The 20,107-nt window shown below is 39.0% G+C and overlaps 1 protein-coding gene across 2 annotated transcripts in view; it reads left to right on the top strand.

The window, feature by feature from the left end:
* LOC150090813 (bifunctional purine biosynthesis protein ATIC) overlaps nucleotides 1–20,107 on the top strand; it is a 343,962-nt gene that overhangs the window by 271,855 nt on the left and 52,000 nt on the right. For both annotated transcript variants that reach the window (XM_090372983.1, XM_090372991.1), the window contains 2 exons: nucleotides 13,813–13,905; nucleotides 15,134–15,207. In XM_090372983.1, the coding sequence (XP_090229109.1) occupies nucleotides 13,813–13,905; nucleotides 15,134–15,207 (167 nt within the window). The remainder of the gene's footprint in view (nucleotides 1–13,812; nucleotides 13,906–15,133; nucleotides 15,208–20,107) is intronic.

Genomic DNA, 20,107 nt, shown 5'->3' on the forward strand with positions numbered 1-20,107 from the left:
AAGGTAAACATAAGCAAAGTACCTGGGATGGATGGGATCTATCCAATTGTATTAAAGGGGGTAGCAAAGGAAGTAAGCAAACCTTTAGCCATAATTATGAGAGCTTCCTTGGACTCAGAGGAGGTCCCCACGGACTAGAGGTGTGCAAATGTATCACCAATTCACAAAGGGGGTTCAAAAGGTGACACAAGTAACTACAGATCTGTTAGTTTAACTTGTGTTCTGGGGAAAATAATGGAATCACTGGTTAAAGAAGCATTGCAGGATCATCTAGACAAGACTGCAGTAATAGTTAAGACACAGTATGGGTTTGTTAAAGGGAGGTCTTGTCTGACCAATTTGATTGGATACTATGATGTGGTCAGAAAGGAACTGAATGCCAAAAATAATTTTGATATATACTTGGATTTTAGGAAAGCTTTTGATACTGTTGCACACGGAGGACTACTATACAAATTGGAGAGGTATGGCATTAAGGGTAAGTTGCTACAATGGATAAAGGGATGGTTGATTGGGAGACGACAGAGTGGTAATCCATGGACACTGCTCTTTGTGGACAAATGTTATTAGTGGAGTTCACCAGGTTTTGGTGTTGGGCCCATTGTTGTTTTGTATATTTATCAATGATATTGATGAAGGTATATCAGATTTAATATCAAAGTTTGCAGATGATGCAAAGGTTGGCAGGGTTGTTAACGACATTATGCTACTCCAACTGGATCTAGATAAGTTGGAAAATAGACTGAGAAGTGGCAACTGAAATTTAACATTGACAAATGACAGATCGAGTGCATACGGGTAGCAATAACTGAAGAGAAATGTACCAACTGTGTGGTACTACACTCAGGGAAGTAGAAAGTGAAAAAGACCTGGGGGTAATTGTGCAATCAAATATGAAGTTTGCTGAGCACTTCAGATAGGCTGCCAGGGCAGGTCATGGAGTCTTGTCAATGATATATTTTTCTTGTTAATGAACCATTTGTATCAAGTGGACCAATCTGATTCATCCCCTTCCTTCTAGAGTTTACATAAATAAAGAACTCTTTGTGTCCTTTGCCAAAGATTTCTCTTAATCTGCCTTTCAAACTTTCAAGTTCAACCCTAACTCACAGCTCTTTTTGAGCATTGACTTGTACTTGTTAAGTAATTTTGCCGGTTTATTTCTAAAGTAATGGAGAAATCAATTAACCGCCAAAATTACCTCCCTGTTACAAAAGTTGGACTGGAGAAAGTCAAGTAGCAAAGCGAGGAAGTCAAAGAGCTCCAAGTGATTAGTGGAGTTTAGAGAACGGTAGAGAGACAACAGATGAATTTGACACAATGAGGTAGAGAGAGATTTTAAGCCAGAGAAGATCGAAATGAGGAGATTCCAAATTACCAAGTATCTGACAGGGAATATCAGAACAGACATATGCACAAGTACCACCTTTGAGGCGAAAGGAATCATACAGCGAATAATTTCGGCAACTGAGATGAGCAGTAGTTGAATCAACCGATAACTGAGATTCTGTCAGAAAAAGTACATGGGGTTCAGCACACTGTAAGTGTTAATGCTGCCTTAAAAATTTTCTGTTTATTCCGAAATGGCTGTGTATTATGATGCTAAAGCACTTTATATATACATAGTCCAAATTTGTTCGCAGCTTGAGGCTCTAGCCCTAAATGCGCCTTAGTCTAAATACATCATACACCATCAGGCATCTCTCATATTGTGGAGTTATACTTCATAACTGTTTTTGCCATCATTGCATCACTTGGGTACCTACCCACTCACTGAAGAAGGGCCAAATAGCCCTGAAACGGTGCTGTCTGGGTGGTGGTACCTATCTGAGAATAAGTAACATTAGTCTTCTCCTTAGGTGAAGCGTTACTTATTCGAAGTAGTGCAATATCATGGCAACTGGTTGTGAAGGTATTCACAATATGAGATATAACCTAAAATGATGCCGCCTTAAAAATTTTCTGTTTATTCAGAAATGGCTGTGTATTATGATGCTAAAGCACTTTATAATATACATAGTGTTAATGGACATCGTTGAGATTAGAATTGAGACCACGTATATTTGTGAAATGAACTGGTTTGGGAGGTTTAGATCTTTTCGCGTAGGCGCCTCCGTAGCCAGGTGGGAAGGAGCAGCAGTGCGTAGCATACGCTTCTTGATTTAGACCGGGGTTCGAGCCCGTCACCACCAAATACGGAGGATGCGGAAAGGTCAGGGAATGACCACCGCATATCCCCGGAGCAATATGGCCTTAGTTGCTAATGCTCCTAAAAACCAAATAATAAACAAACAAACAAACAGATCTTTTTGCTTGCTCTATTAGTTTTACAATTCATGATGTATTCAATAGTAAGAAAAAGTGGGGGGGGGGGTAAATTTACTTTATTTATAAAGTAAATTTTATTACTTTATACATGCTGCATAAGGTAATGAAATTTTTGGATTTGGCGTACACATGGTAAGAGTATCCCCAGATTCTCAACATTGCCCCCTTCCGCATATACACTACTCAGACTCTCTCCAGTCACTATCTGGCAGAGTAGAGGTAGCAAGGTTATACACTAGCTGATATGGAAGCCTCCTAGAGAGTTACCAATAGGTTTGGTCCGATGTACTAACTAGCGGCCGGCCTGCGAACACCGTTTTAGAGCTGTACTCTCAAAATGTAAGGAAGTTTGGATCTCCCCATGATGTCCATAATAACCTGAAAAGACATCAGTCCTACTGCATGGTGGAAGAGATGGGGAAGGGTTGACTGGAAGTTAGCTCTGGACTAAACATTGCTTCCACCGCTTAAAGCTCCCAATAAGCAAAGTGGTGTTATTGCTTCAGTTGATGAGAGTCAACTACCACCCAGTTTACTGTATTTTGTAGTATTGAACATGAATAAGTATTTTGCTGTCACATTTGGTTTCTGAGGAAATTAGCATTTTTGTTTTGCTAATCTGTTAATAAATCATTTAACATGCACTTTAATAAACATTGACATTGTATAAAAACATTATGGGAATCCTGTTGTCTTGAAACTTTACTAGACATGTTGGACAGACAACTTATGTGGTTGAGACCTGCTAATAATTTTTATAAAATGAATTCATTGATTTTTTAAAAAATATTAGCAAAATAATTGCAATAAAAAATCAATGAATTGATTTTTTACTGCAATCATTTTTCATTAATCTTTTATATTGTTTTAATTTCTGGAGAATATCATGCGGAAAGGTTCTAGGTATCGTAGCGAAGTAAATTTATTTTGTGTTGAAACAAAAAGATATTGCCTGAAGAAGAAGAACAATAACAAAGCATTCAAAATCTTGCTTATTCCTGACAATGCGCCCAGTCATTCTGCACATTTGCCTGAACTGCACCCAAATGTGAAAGTTATTTTCTTCCAGCGAATACAATTTTGTTAATTTAGCTAATGGACCAAGGTGTTATAGCTTCCTTTAAATTTTATTACCTAAGATCTTTTTTTACAATTGGTAGAAGCTACTGATGGAATAGGCTGATGGAATCTTTCACTTTGAGATTATTAGCAGAATTATAACATTCTTGATGTTATAAAAAATATTGAATTTGCGTGGAGTGAAGTTAAGAACTCAACAATAAATGCGGTGTGGAAAAAGCTGTGGCCACAAAGATGCACTAAAGAAGCCATGGTTGAAATGCCTGAGGTAGTTTAGATTGTGAGATTGGCAAAATGATTAGTTGAAAGGGATTTTAAGAACTGGAACCAGCAGATATGTATCACAGAAGTCCTTGAATCGTGTAAAGAACAATTATCAATGGACGATATTTGTTTGCAATGTGAAGAAGAAGATAACAAAAATGATAAAAACGAAGAAGAAGATGCACACAAAAACTTGACCACGAAGAGATTAGCTGAGTTTTTAAGACTTGCAAATCAGCTTAGCCAAGCAGCTCCGGATATGGATCCTAATTTGGAGAGGATTTTAAATTTTTGCAGAACTTTATCATTAGCTTTAGTTCCTTATGAAGAAATTTATAGAAAAAAAGCAAGATTAATTTTATGGACATTTCTAATTTTTTTCTTTATTTCTTTCCGAATGGAGACAATTTTTTTTTTCAATTTAATTTTTTGCACCTTTTTTTGTGTACAGGTACAGAAGCCTCATTATGTCATATAAACTACGTTTCGCATTGCTCAGATTTTGATGGTGCAGTTTTTTCCTGGAACATATGCCCCGTGCAATAAATAATAAATTAATTAATAAATAAAATAATTAATAAATAAGTAATTTTAAGGTTTTAATCAGTAATTTTTTGGCCATATATGTTTTGTACTTTATCATATTTTAGATTAGTTAATGTATTAATATTTGTTTTACAAATAGATTAAATAGGCTTAGTAGCATTCATTAGTGTACTTTTTAAAATTAGGTATATAATAAGGTATTAAGTATGTTCGTGCCAGACAACGCCTGGGATTTCTCCCATCTCCGCATGTGTTCGCTGTATCGAGGACAGTACACTGTCAAACCAGAGACTTGAAAGTGTGTGGGCCATGTCTGTGCAGTGTGTGATGTGTTGTGCCCATCACACTGCAAAGACATGGCAGTGTGATGTGTGATGTGTTGTGCCCATTGTTTGTCCGGCTTATTGGCCCCTAGGTCCCTAGTGGGGCCTGATGTTGCCCATACCTCGCCACGTGGAGGCTAGCCGGGTGTCCAGAATCATGTCAAGTTGCTTCGGCAGGTCCTGCCACCTAGTTTCCTGGGATTTCAGTGGCTAGGACCTAAAAAAAAAAAAAAAATATATATATATATATATATCCGATAATTCAAAATAAAACAAAATAAAAACATAAGCCAATAGTATGGCAAAAATGTAGAGCGAAAAATAATAAACATAAAAATAACGTAAAATAAAATAAACCAAACAGGAAAGTAAAGGTAATAAGACATAAACAGTAGCCGATTGTCCCCTATATAATTTAGCACATTAAATCCAATTAATAAAACCAGTGTCAAATTTAAAATAATGTCAATAATAATATGATTTAGCGGTACCCCCCCCCTCGAAGGTACCAGTTCCGAAAAACGTGAAATATCACCAAAAAAGGGGTTAAAAGAACAGCTTAATATTTATTTATTTTCTTATTTTATGTTAAACTTTAAGCCATTATTTAAATATAAATCAGTGGTAGTAGTGGGTTGATATGCTAAATAAGCAGTGCCTCTGCCGCCATCTATTCCTTTCTTTCCTTTATATAAGCTGGTTAAGCTTACATTATGTCAGTAGTGTGGCTCTGATCTAGAGTGCTGTCTGTTTTATAAATTATTTCTCGCTGCATAAGGACCACCGCCATGCAAATCCTCTGCATTGGTGGATCGATCGGAGGAGGAATGGGTGGTTGGGTTCTTCGATCTTTTCGCCTTTGTGACGATTTGTATGGCGATTGAAATGCAGTGATTCCATGACCATTATTGGCCTCGTGGTCCTCTGTCGATATGGGGCATGATGGTCAGTCTATTATTTTCATATTTTGTTTTGCTTTTAGTAGTTCTTTTAACCCCTTTTTGGTGATATTTCACGTTTTTCGGAACTGGTACCTTCGAGGGTGGGGGGGTACCGCTAAATCATATTATTATTGGCATTATTTTAAATTTGACATTGGTTTTATTAATTGGATTTAATGTACTAAATTATATAGGGGACAATCGGCTACTGTTTATGTCTTATTACCTTTACTTTCCCTTTCCTGTTTGGTTTATTTTATTTTACGTTATTTTTATGTTTATTATTTTTCGCTCTACATTTTTGCCATACTATTGGCTTATGTTTTTATTTTGTTTTATTTTGAATTATCGGAACTATCTGGGCTTCATGTGGAGGATGTGCATTTTGCTGCCTTTAATGACAGTTTAATATTTATTTATTTTCTTATTTTATGTTAAACTTTAAGCCATTATTTAAACACACACACACACACACATACACATATATACGCATTTGACGTTAATTCTTAATAAGATTGCTGTTAGCAAATCGCTAGTTGGGGTTGAACGCTAGAGAGATGTGTTAAAAGGCCTAATAGGTCGGGCAGAATTTTGTTGTTATTAAATTTAGACGTGTGGGCTATACGTTAGATGAAAAATAAAAGTGGGAGGGAGGGGAGGCTGAGGACTGGGGGGGGGGGTAGAAATAGAAGTAAGGGGTCGATAGAGATGACCCCTGCTAGGCAGTATGGCATGCCCATGCCACACCAGAGGGGAGTTTGGATGGCGGGTGGGGGAGACGAAGAAGAGTTATCTCTCCCTGCCATGGATAAGGTATACAGGTAGAGTGGGGGAAGAGGCTGAAGCTGGGGGGGGTGAAAGGCAGAAGCATGGGGACGATAGGGAAGGCGACCCCAGGTGGTCAGTGAGGCAGCCCATGCCTCAACAGGCAAAGAGATGGGTCGGCAGGGGAGGGAGGAAACAGAGCATGTCTCCTCTCCCTCCTGCCATGGATAGGGAATTAAAGATGAACAGTGTTAGGGTACCCCATTCAGCTCGTCATATAGCATTTGGCAGCGGAGCTGCTAGTGGTCCTAGTCCGTTTCCAGGAGCGATCGGACCGAAGCGTGATCGTTCATGGGGTGGTTCCTGTCCGTTCTGCAGTCTTTACTGTCAAAAGGTCCAGGTTTACTTGTCGGCGTTTGTGGGGTCTTTCTTGTGTCATTTCCCATCCATGTGGTGTTTCTGTCAATGTTGTTTATAGAGTCATTTCTCATTGATTTGACTTTAGGTCCACTTCAGGGTTTAGTGCCTTGATTATCAGAGGCCATTTGGTTCTAGGCGTCTTCTGCGGGACGATTTCCTTCGAGGTTTGTTCATTCCCTTATTGTGTCAGTGGTTGGTTGCGGTTCGCTGCGATAAGAGCTCTCCGTCTTGTGAACAGGGCCAGTGCATAGCTGGAGAAAGCCTGATATTCTTCCCTGGTGTCCAAGATGTGGTGCTCCTGGCCGTATGGTAGATACTGTATTTTGGTGGTGAATGCACTGCGGAGGTCGTCATAGAGCTGGCAATCATGCATGAGGTGCTGCCAGCTCTCCAGCCCCCCCCCCCTGCAGGTGGGATCTTCCTGTATTCCGAGTAGGGATAGCTTTGCATTCAGAGCTCCATGTCCTGTCAGTAAGTATGTGACTTGTAGGCCCAGGGAAAACCAGGGTGGGAAGTTCGGAAAAACCCGGCCAATGTTGGGCAGAAACTTTCTGGTGATTTCGCCTTTTTGCGAGGTGGCCCATCCATCCTGCCACACCTACAGCAGGTGAGCATGCAGCTTTTTCTTTTCCATAGTCTTGCTATTGATGATGTCGGTGGTGAATCCCAAATATGTCTGTGGGATATACCCTTGTCCAGGTGGTGCGTGAGGCCCTGTCGAATGATCTCTAAGTCCAGTGGAAGGACACCAGCAAGGACTTACAGGGCATGCGTGCTCACTGTGCTGCAAGCTTGAGTAATGGTCAGAAGGATTAATTGGTGAATCGAGTCAATGATTTGTTTATTCACAACGGTTGTGGCCTTTTGTTACCACACGCCAGATGCATATGTGACTATTGGTGTGAAGATGGTTTTATAGAAAAGACATAGCACCCATCTGTCTAGGCCCCAGTCTCTGTGAGTGACTCTGGCAACCAATGCAGTGTATCGTCTGACTTTTGTGCGCAAGTATTTCAGGTGCTCCTGAAATGATAGATTCGGATCTAGAATCATGTCTAGGTACTTTACCTACTTTGAGAATTTAATTGTTTTCTGGTCAATCTTGATTTGTGGAGGCCGCCTGAGGTTGAGGCACCCCTTGAGCAGAATGGAGTTTGTCTTTGCAGGGGATATTCTGAGTTGATTTTGCTTTGCCCATTCCTGAAGGGTGGACAGAGCCCGGTTTGCCAATGTCTCCAGTTGTGCCCTTGAGTCCGCTGACACTGTTAGTAAGAGGTCGTCAGCAAAGGCCTGTGATTTTACCTCGTCAAGGTAAAATCATGGGCTAGGAAGGAGTCCATTACTATGTTCCACAGTAGTGGTCCAAGGACCGAACCCTGTAGACAGACACAAAATGTATTCTTGGAGAGGGTCCCATAGGGAGCAACAATCCTGATGGATCTGTTTGTGAGGTAACTCTTGATGACGCTGTACAGGTTGCCTGGGATCCCAGTAACCCGAAGCCTTGCCAAGACGCTCGGCCACCAAAGTGTGTCAAACACCCCAGCAAAGTCCACGGCAATCACGAGGAAATACTTCTTGATGCATCTTCTTACTTGTTCTTGTAGGTGTGTTAAGGCGTCCACGACTGAACGACGACCCCACCTGAAGCCAAATTGGTTGGGTGAGGCCAGGCCAGCCCTGTCATAATATTGCTGTATTCGTCCATAGAGGAGGCATTCGAGTAGTTTACTTGCAACTGTGAGAAGTGCGATCGGTCTGTACGATTCTGGGAAGTGTGGTGGTTTGGTCGGATTTTTCAGGATTAGTTTGACGTTTGCTTTCTTCCATGAGGTTGGGAAGGTGCCACAGTGAAGACAGAGGTTGAAGAGGTTGAGCAACAGGTTCAGGGAACACTCTACTGTCTTTTTGATGATTTCGGGCTCCAAAAGGTCCGGTCTCGGGCATTTATTTCCCCCTAATGAGGGTGTGGCAGCACTGTTAAGCCCCTCCACGGTGAAGTGAGGTTCTGTCATTGCTGTTTGATAGCTTTCATTTTCTAAGCAGAGTTGGATCTGCTCTGTTGTCTCTGGTTGTATAGCCGGGGTGGAAGACTGTGTCCAGGATATTGGAAATGGTCTGCTCCCAGGTTGTGGACATGCCTCCTTGGGTCAATATGGTGGCAGCAATAACTTCCCCTCGGGGGAGTTTACTCATGGTCAGTTTGTAGACGATTCCCCAGGGGTTTTCGTTTCCCATAGTGGCGACCAGGTGCTCCCAAGATTGCTGTTTACAGCTTCTGATTTGGGCTGTGTAAGTGTTCCTTGCTTCTTTGTAGCATTGTCGGAGTACTTCGACCTCCGCCGTCGGCCAGGAGCGCCTGGCCCGCTGAAAGGCCTTTCTTCTGGTTTGTGTTTCTTTCCGGAGTCGTTGGAGTTCCACCAGGGCACAGCCCCAGGGGTTGGATTTTTCTTTTTAATAGCGATGTCACTTGTGTGCGTTATGATCTCTGTTATCTTGCTTTGGAGGTGATCTGTGCCTTCGAGGTGCTCAAGTCCCCTCTGTCTCTGTTGTACAGAGGGGACTTGATGCTGGTTTTTAAGGTACTTTGGAAGAGTTCCCAGTTTGCTTTGGATATGGAGTATCTGTGAGTAGTTTGTCTAGCTGCCGGTACCTTAGTCAGTGATCTGTTGAGTTGGAATGTAATGGCTCGATGATCGGACGTTGTCCAGGCCTCTTGGACCTTAGTCAGTGATCTGTTGAGTTGGAATGTAATGGCTCGATGATCGGACGTTGTCCAGGCCTCTTGGACGGACAAGTCGGTAGTATTATTAGCAATGTTCCTGGAAGCCAAGGAGACATCTATGGTGGCCTCCCACAGTGTATTACTGAATGTGGGCAGATTGTTTGGTTTAACACTGTCAATGTTGAATTTGCAAGGAACTCTTCCAGTATAGTTCTGTTTCTGATGCCATGTCTGTCTGGCATGTGACTATGCCACACACAGTTCTGCACCGACTATAATTTTAGCATTGGGTAGGATGTCAGCAGCCAGTGGCAAAGGTTGTCTTCGCCCGGGCGACAGTAGAGGGCAATAACATAAAATGCCCCCAGAGTTGGGGTGAGGTGGGCACATGCAGCCCAGGCTGTGTGATTTTGGTCACCGTAATATCCAGATTTCTGATTGCAACTGCGGCCCAGGGGGTGTCGTCCTCGAATTGTACTATCTTGTAGGTCAGGGGGTATCCCCTGACTATATTCATGTGTGAGTATGGCTCTTGTATTATCATGATGTCTACATTCTCCTCTTCCACCTTGATACGGATCTGATCCGCTATTGCTCTGGCCCTCTGTGCGTTGATCTGCAGATATTTTACCTCTGTAGTATTGTATTCTCTAAGGTGTGTCCACATAATCCAGCCTGGATTGGAACAAGCTCTTAATCTTCAGGTAGGTGGGGCACTTGTTATCCCTGATTGAGTAGGTGCAGTCCAGCTTCAAACTCTTGCAGTTGGTGCAGATTGGTTCAGTACTCTTGTTTGGGCAATCCCTGATGGATCTGTTTGTGAGGTAACTCTTGATGACGCTGTACAGGTTGCCTGGGATCCCAGTAACCTTTTGGTTACTGGAAGCAGTGGCTGCATGTGGGGTCAGTCTGGGTGCAGGTGTGCGTTGTATGCCCATATTTACAGCACCTGAAGCATTTCGGTACAGCCACATGTTCACGGAAACGGTGGCTGCCCCAATTTACATATACTTTGTTCTGGGTGTTTAATACTTTCCATGCTGCAGGCACAAGTTCAATTATCCAGTTTCGTTGAGTGCCATCCTTGGACTTGGTTGAATATTTTAGTGTCAGCAGTTCATCCCTTCTGTGTTCTGGGACAGCCCTCAATAGTCATATATAACTATTGAGGGCCCTTTTCTTTTAGGGGTAGTCGCTGTGAGCCCCAGCTCAGTGATTTTGGTATTAGTGATAATTTTTTGTGCCTTCCTCCCTTGTTTCTGTCTCTATCAGTACTCCGACATTTCTAGTTTTCCTGACCGACTTTGGTTGTCTTGAATTCCTCTTTTAGGCTGGTCATGATTTGCATCTTTAATTGTTCACTTGTTTGATTTTCCTCAATTGTTGGTCGCAGTACCACCACGTGTGGTTGTTTTGGCAAGGTCTTTTTCGTTGTAGCAGGTACACTGCTTTTTATTGTTGATTCAACGGCTGACTTCCTCAGCGCTTCTGCATAAGATGGGGCACGCTATTGCATTTTGTTTGCCCCACCGTCTAGGTATGCCTCCAGTTTCACAGCAGTTGTTTCATATTTTAGGATTGTCTGGTAGAGAATTGTCTCCAACTTTGTCCAGAAGGAAAAAGGGGGCAGAGGTCTCTGGTTGTTTTTTCTCCACAGTCAAATCAATTTGTGGGATGGAATCCTCCCGGGTGTCCTTTAGCTGAGCACTCTGGCTTCGCGTTTCTCTGTCAGGTTTGGGCATGTCCAGCTTCTTCCACTTCTTTTTCGAGGCTGGTACAGTCCTCATCTCATTGATCGCTTCCTGCATGTTGGTGTTCCCAGAATTGGATAATGGTTCCAAGATAATTTTTTGCAGCAGGATGAAAATCTGTGAGATGAAAATCCGCGGGATGAAAGGTTCTGAAGGGCAGTTGCTGAGTTGCTTTGCTGTGCAGTGTTTAGTTCAGAGTCTCGGAGTTTTACGAGTGGGAGGAGGGGGAAGTTTTAACCCCTAGATATCAAGAATACCAGATGATGAGCTTGGTTTAGTGTTAGTCCTGGGGAGCCATTGGGAGCACGGCACTGCGCATATTATTATATATATATGTTCTCAATTCTTAAATGTAATGAAATTAGTAACTTCTATTTATCATATTTTAAATCAAATAAATTTAGTACCAATAAATATTCTGGATATATCTTGAGGTATGTAGCTACCAACTTACGCTAACGGTCACTCAAACAAGGCTTGACCGCGTGGTGTAAACTGAGAACAAAGGCCTTTGTTTATTAAGCAGCACACTAAAGTCAAACAAGGAAAGCTAGCAAAATATCCAAAATTCATCATGAAAGTTATATGTGGCTGTAGAATTGTTCAATTACTGTTCCCGATAATTACTATAATCAATATTTAGGCAATATTTGTGGTACTATTCACTTTAACAAAATTGGCAATATAACAGTATACAATGCAAAATCACGTTGTGACCTGGCGAGATCAACGCTAATAAAAATGACCATAACTTCCGATTACCTTGGCCGATCTTCACGAAGTTGATGTCCATGGACACATCTTGAGAAGAGGAACTTGATGGACACAAAATAAATCAAAATGTGACACTTGAAACCAATAAACGGCAAAACAATAACGGAGCACAAAAACTATGCGTGTGGCCAGTACTTCTTAAAATTAGGTAGTGAGTACAAAGTGGAACTTTGTAAGTTACAACTCGCTACTCGTACCGGTGTTTTGGATGGAATATTGTGGCGTAACCAGTAGCGCAGGAGAAATGGTAGGGTTTTAATTGTAATAAATAAGTATTTTGAAGGATTATCACTCTTTGTGCATATATCTTTTGTATTTAGATAAGGATATAGCTAATTTAATATTTGTGATTATGGTATAGCACAGCTAGATAGCATATATGTCGAACTTGATAGCTAAGGTATAAGGTAAAATTATATAGTGCAATACGTATTACTGCATTAGCTTAGTATAGTATTGTATAGTAGATTAATTAATTAAATTTATTTCCTTATTAATTTTCATTGTTAATTAATTTCATCATATTTCAGTGGAAATCATGCCCCAGACTAGAGCAGCAAAGCAACGTGCACAAAGTGGGAGTGCTGTGATTCGGGGGAGAACTGAAGGGGGCCAATTCTCCAATGCATTACAGCCTAAAAAAAAATATTCAACTTGTGAAATACAAGTCATCTGGTCTATTCACACAATTACGGGGCATATTAATCTTACACGACACAAATACTGCACAAAAATTAGGAATCTCATGGAGAACAACTATTAACTGAGAACAAATCACCCAGTACCTAGCCGTATTCAAAGATTACTGCAACAGAGTATTGCAGAACGAGGCAACAGTTACCGATCAAGTGATAAGAGCTTGGTGGTAGTGAAACTGTGCTGTGCATAACGTAGAGTAACTCGTTAATATGAGACCCCAACTGTAATTTGAAAATAAGCCAATTGACAAATTTTCATGTGATTTTTGTGTTCAGCAGCATAAAATTAGTCAAGATGGGGTATTTTTGTTTTCGTAACATTTTACATGTTGACCAATGTCATCAAAACTAATAAAAATATAGATTATTAAGCATGTTCACATAGCAGCTGTTGTCTTCTCCATTGAAATGTAATAACTTGACTCCCATGGATGGATTTTCAACAAATTTTATATTTGGATCTTTTATAAAGATTTGTCAAGCATTCCAAGTTTCATTAAAATTGGACAAATAGAAATCCAGCATACTGATATTGTTTTAGAATGTAATATTTTAGAATGTAATATGTGAATAGGAGCAATAATATACAGTAGACCCCTGCTTTATGATTGATTCACTGTATGATCAAACCGTTTTATGATGGACTCTCCATAATAAAATACCGTTTGCTATATGATATGTAGTAAGCGCCGGTCATTGTGATCATGTTTGCGAATTAAATTTTAATTCTATCAACAACGGGGATTCTAATAAGTGAAAATAGGAGGAATATTGTCCGCAGGCTACAAAAGTAAAGTTACAATAATGATACATGAAAATCGATAGAATATTTTTTTTAAAACAGTTACTTTTATATATTAATTAATTAGTAATTGATTGGTAAAAAGATAATTAGCTATTTACTCTTCACTTCTATTAATCACAGAAAAAAGTGTCCATTATAATTAATTTACAAAATAAAAATCAAACATGTCTCACATGTAATGCACTGCATACATTACCTAACTTGTCACTTATATTCAGAAAAGTAGCATTACTAGTTACTAATGATTGTGATTATAAAAAATAGCATGCTGTTATTGTTTGATGCTTCTCTATGTATATCTGTATGCAAATAATATAGAAAAGAGACATGTTGTGTCTTTGTAATTTAATATGCAATTGTTCTTGATATTGGTGGGGAAATTTCTCTTTCAGCTTCCAAAAAGTGCTGTTCGTGATCTTATTGTGGCCACTACTGCAGTCAAGTATACCCAGTCAAATTCTGTATGCTATGCTAAAGATGGACAGGTATGAAATATGTAAAATTAAATTTTACAGACAGGTATGAAATATGGAAAATTAAATTCTACATATTCTGAAAAGTATGGTTAATTATAATCAGATTTTTTAGAATGTAATATAAAACTATTTTAATGTGAATAGGATCAATAATATATTAGTATGAATAAACATTATTTGACTCATGAATTAACAAACAAATGTTGTTTATTGAATTCTAAATGAGGAATATGTAATCCCAACACTTAGTACATTCAGTTCACAAGCTAGTTAATTGCTTAGTAGGTGCCCATTATAATAAAAATATATAAATAATAGGATGTGTCTTAACCTCTGAGCAGGAACATTGGTCTGCAGCAGCCACCAGAAAAAGAATTTTCTGTGAATTTTATTATTCCTCAAATATTTAACTTGATCTGCATTATTAATTATTTTTTTTAATTGGGGAAGTATAGTTGAAAATATTCTTTAATCCCTTCAGGAATGAACATGTTGGTCTATGTTTTTCATGTTTTGCTCTGGGCAGTATTTACATAGATTTGTGTTTATTGGAGGTGATTTCAAATAATGTGGTGTCCTTTTATTTCCAGTATGTGCTACCATCTCTTATCCATGTTTCCAAGTAATAGTAGGACATTGCACATGTCAGCTATTAATGTTTGATTTTGGGTAAAAAAAAATAAATAAATAAAATAAAATAAAAAAGTGACAGTTTTTATTTTTTTTATTTTTTTTATTTTGTTCTCTCTCTCTCTCTCTCTTTTTTTTTTTTTTAAATACTGTGTTTCACTTTTGATAATTTTAATAATAGGCAATCAAGTCAAAATGAGAAGAAATTAATATTTAAATGCAGATATGATGTACAAAGTTTACTAAACTTAAAATTTCATAATGAAACTGAAACTCACTCCACAGAGCCCATCTCAAAAAAAAAAAAAAAAAAAAAACTCTTTACAGGAAGCCCATATATTTGATACATTCACTTGTGAAAGAGTTAAAGCTCTCTGTTGGAATAAACAGGGCTTTGCCTCACCACCACGTAATAATTTCCAGTTTTGGGTACTCTTAGATTTTGCCATTTCGCAACACTGAAATTTGACTTCAGGACAGTTAGGGAAGTTTTTTTTGGTAACAAGACTGTTGTTTGACCATTTGAAGCTGTAGTTTTTTTTTTTATTTTATTATTTTATTCGGCTGCTCTAATTGCTTTTGCTATTTTTAATTTTTTTTCAATCAGGTAATAGGAACTGGAGCAGGTCAGCAGTCTCGTATCCATTGCACTCGTCTTGCTGGTGAGAAAGCCAACATCTGGTAAACTAATTTAGGCAACTTTTATTATTTTTATTCAGTTAACCTGGATTTATAGATAAATATTGCTTAAAATTGATTCTGTTGGAAAAGAATAATAAAACAAATTATAAATATTTTTATATTATTTATCCATTATAAAACATTAGTATTAGTAATGGCTGTATGGTGCAAGGAAGCCTAAGGCTTATGCTGCACCAGCACAAAGAAAAAAGTAAAATAAGAATAAAATAAAATAAATAATTAATAAATAATAAAAGAAAAGGAAATAGAAAACCTATGCATTTCCTCCTCTCCAGCTGACCTTCGAATTTCCCCAAACTGTCAGCCCAAGCCGCTCCAGTAATTTATAACTCGCTGGCTAAAATAAAACTTCCTGCAATCCAATCTAACATGTCCCTCTGTAACTTAAATTTATGGTCCCCCATTCTAGAATAATTTTTAACCATGAAAATTTCTTACTCGTTCATTTTACTTTTGCCTCTCAGAGCCTTCATCATCATCAGCCATTTTCAGTCCACTGCAGGATGAAGGCCTCTCCACCAACTTTTCAGTTCCTTCTGTTTTGTGCAATGGCCATCCATTTGCTACCCATGAATGTGTGAATTTCATCTGTTTCTTCCAGGTTTTCTTCTAGATCCAAGAGGAGCTAGAAGAAAGAAAGAAAGAAGAGCTGTGTGTCCTCTCCAAGACCATTTTAGTTCTTTAGTTTTGATAAGAATGTCCTTTACTTGAGTTTGCTGCCTAATCCATGTGTTTCTCTTCTTATCTAACAGTCTGATTCCCAATATAATTCGTTCCGTTCTTCGCTGTGTTGTTCTCAGCTTCTCTTCCATTCTTTTGGTAAGTGCTCAAGTTTAATTTCCATAAGTCATGGTGGGGAGTATACATTGGTTCATTATTTTACATTTCAGACAAATTGGGATATTGTTCCTCAGTATGTGACTATATTTCCTGAAAGCTATCCATCCAAAATTTATTCTTCTCTTGACTTCCAGCCATTTATCATTATTACAGCTAATGACTTGTCCCAGATAAGTATATGAAACCATTTTTTCAATTACTGCTACTTCAATGATTATATCTCTTTCTGTGGCATACTTGTTCATCATTACTTTTGTTTTAGCCTTATTCATCTTTAGTCCGAAATCGTTAACTAACTCTGCATAACTGATTAAAATTTTCCACTAATTCTTTGGATTATGGTTATGATCGCAATCTCCTCTGCAAATCGTAAATGGTTTATTCACATTGGTTCCTTTCTGTGACCAGTCTAATCTTCTGAAAGCTTACTCAAGGGCAGCAGTAAACAAATTCGGAGATACTGCATTTCCTGGTCGAACTCCTTTCTCAATTTTAATTTTAGCATTAGCATTAGTAAAAACGCATGATGCAAGAAAGCAAGCTTATATAGCATCAGCCAAAAAAAAAAACGAATCTAATTTCACCCATCCACTTGCTCCAAATGTTTGTCCAGTTCTGCCTTGAATCTATATAAGCTATCAACTTCTACAACGACAAATGGAAGTTTGTTTCAGCAATCAAGAATGTCCACATGCTGACTAAACGCAAACTTCCACACATCTGTCCTACAACCGTCTTTCCACAATTTGAATTTATGCCCTCTCAGCCAATTTTTCTGACCAAGAGGAAAAATCCCATCAGCATTGAGCATGCTTAAACCATTCAAGGCTTTATACATCTCAGTCAGATCACCTCACAGGTGCCTAGTCTCCAGACACTAATTTGCAAAATTTAAACCTTTCTTCATAAGAGCAACCCTTTGTTCCATTCACTAATCTTGTTGCCCTTCTCTGCACTTGCTCCAGCAGCTCTACATCATTTCCTAAAATGAGGCCTCCAGACCTGTATACAGTACTCAAGGTGTGGCTTGACCATTACCTTATACAAGAGGATAATCACTTCCTTATCCCTTCTAGAAAAATTCCTGTATATCATTGAGAAGACACCATGAGCTACTCTTGCAGACCGTCTGCACTGCTCAGAAAACTTCATATCTGCCTGCACAATCACCTCCAGGTCCTTTTCATTCTCTACCACTGTCATTGTAGTACCACACAGTTCATATGTTACTCTGGGGCTACTGCTTCTCATATGCAGTACTTTAAATTTGTCAATGTTAATCTTCAGTTGCCACCTCTCAGCCCATCTGCTCAACTTTTCTAGATCCTGTTGCAGCACCGTACTGTCATTAGTGTCATTAACAACTCTGCCGACCTTCGTATCATCTGCAGACTTGGACATTAAGCCTGATATACCATCAGCAATATCATTAATGAATATAGAAAACAACAATGGACCCAACACCAACCCCTGAGGGACTCTACTAATAACGTTAGTCCACGAAGAGCAGTGTCCATTTATTACCACTCTCTGTCTTCTGCCACTCAACCATCCCTTTATCCATAGCAGCAATTTGCCTTCAATGCCACACTGCTCCAATTTGTGGAGCAGTCTTTCATGTGCAAGAGCCACATTATAGTATCCAATCAAATTGGTCAGACAAGACTTCTCCTTAACAAAACAATGCTGTTTCTGAGCTATAACTGATCCTTCAGTGCTTCTTTAATCAGTTCCTCCATAATTTCACTGGAACTTAAATTAAACTAACAGCTCTGTAATTACTTGTGTTACCCTTTGATGCTCCTTTGTGAATTGGGGTCACATTTGCACATCTCCAGTCCATGAGTGCCTCCCCTGAATCCAAGGAAGCTCTCATAATTATGGCTAAGGGTTTGCTTACTTTCTTTGCTGCCTCCTTTAATATAACTTGATAGATCCCATCAACCCCAGTTGCCTTTCTTATGTTTATCTTCAACAATTTCTCCTCCACTTTGCTCTCAGTTATTACAAAATCATCTAGCTCACTGCCAGAGTTTAATTCACCTCTGGCATTCCCTTCCCTGAGTAACACCTCATGTGTGAATGTAGATGCAAATTACTCATTTAGTTTGTTAGCTACCTGAGCAGGATCAACAGTTGAAGCATCGATATCCAGTGGACCAATCTGATTTATCCCCTTCTTTCTAGAGTTTATATAAGTAAAGAACTCTTTGCTGTTCTTCTTTGCATCCTTTGCCAAAGATTTCTCATAATCTGCCTTTGCCTGCCTAACCTCCTTTGTGACTTGGTTACAGATCAGCTTTTATCTATCGTAGGCTCTCGTGTCACCCATGAATTTATATGTATCTCATGCATTTTTCTTCTCTGCCACATGTCTCATCTTACATCCATTTAGGCCTAAACCCTGAACAATATTTTTTAGTTGATATGTAAAGCCTATTAGCTTCCAAGATTAATTCTTTGAATGCCTCCCATTTTGAATTTGCTGTTGGTAACATCATCAGTTGGTCCTATTGTATAGAAGTTAAATACTGTCTCAGACCTCCGTAGTCACCTTTACAATAGAAAAAAAACCCTTCCCTTTACCCCTGATGATAGTTACCTTTTTGAGTAAATTCCACTTCAGCACACAGTGATCACTGCCACCTAGTGGTTACTTTATCTGCAGATTCTTAATGTATGAAGAATCACTACTGATAATCAGATCAATAGTATTACTCCCTTTAATTGCCTTCTGAATATGCTGCTGTAGAAAATAATCATCCAATAAATCCACAAAACCCTTATTAGTATGTGAGTGACCATCCCACAAATTCCAGTCAATATCTGGGAAATTAAAATCCCCCATTATAAGACTCTCTGATTTACTAGCCCACTCTATTTCCCTGTACAGTTGTTTATTATACTCATCAGAGTCATTAGGCCTATAACACACTCCTACTCTCAATTTTGATTTCCCAGTGTATATGTCACACCAAACTGACTCTTCACTGCACTGTTCAGCCATGTCGACTAGCTGTAGTTCCTTGGATTTTATGGTTTTAAACTAAAAGCATAACCCCTCCTCCCTTCCTATCTTGTCTATCCTTCCTGTACACATTGTACTTCCCAAATTCCATTTCTGCATTCCTTATATCTGTGTGACACCATGTCTCTGATAACCCAACAGTATCCGCCTTGGATGTCATAACCAGCACTTTATCAAATTTATTTACTATACTCCTAGCATTGGTTTACATTCAAGTATACATGCACCTGTTCCTATTCTTAGCTACCCTAACACAGTCCATGTGTTTACTTGTACTGCAATGACTCCCATCAGTCTCTGAAATCCCCTGCATCTTGTTTTCCAAGCTGCTGCTCATTCCAATAGAAGTATTGCAAGAATCCCTTTCACCTCTGCCAGCGGCTACTGTTAATCTATTAGTATCCTCCAATTTTGTTACTGTCTTTTTTTTAGTCTAATAAAAGAGGTGCCGTTCTTGTATATTTTCTTCAAAATCATAATACACGACGTATCTATGCCTTGTCTTTCCAGTGCCCGAAACATTGCCTTATGTTGAATAGAGTCAAATGCCTTTCCATAATCTACAAATGCTAGGCATAATGGTGTTTTATATTCATTTGCTTTCTCCATTAGCTGTGATATTACATGAAGGTGATCCATAGTTGAGAATCCTGTCCTAAAGCCAGCTTGCTCTTTCGGTTGATTCTCATCAAGTATTCTTTATAATCTGTTAGTAATGGCCTTTGGAAACAGCTTGTAGATAGGGATAACAAGCTAATTGGACTATAATTTGCAATTTCTGATTGATCTCTTTACTTATGCAGCAAAACTATGATTGCATTATTCCACTCCTTAGGCATCATGCTTTTTAAATGCATTTTGTGAAGAGTCTTGCCAGTTTCTGTGTATTATGTCTCTTCTTCCGAATTTTAACAACTCTACATTAACTTCATCTTCCCCTGGGGCTTTCTGATCCTTCATTTTCTTCAACACATGTTCTACCTCATCAGGAAGGATATCGGGTATGTTGTA

Source organism: Mastigoproctus giganteus, chromosome 1 (assembly GCF_048544385.1).
Source record: "Mastigoproctus giganteus isolate SK-2022 chromosome 1, ASM4854438v1, whole genome shotgun sequence".
Taxonomy (NCBI): Eukaryota; Metazoa; Arthropoda; class Arachnida; order Uropygi; family Thelyphonidae; genus Mastigoproctus; species Mastigoproctus giganteus.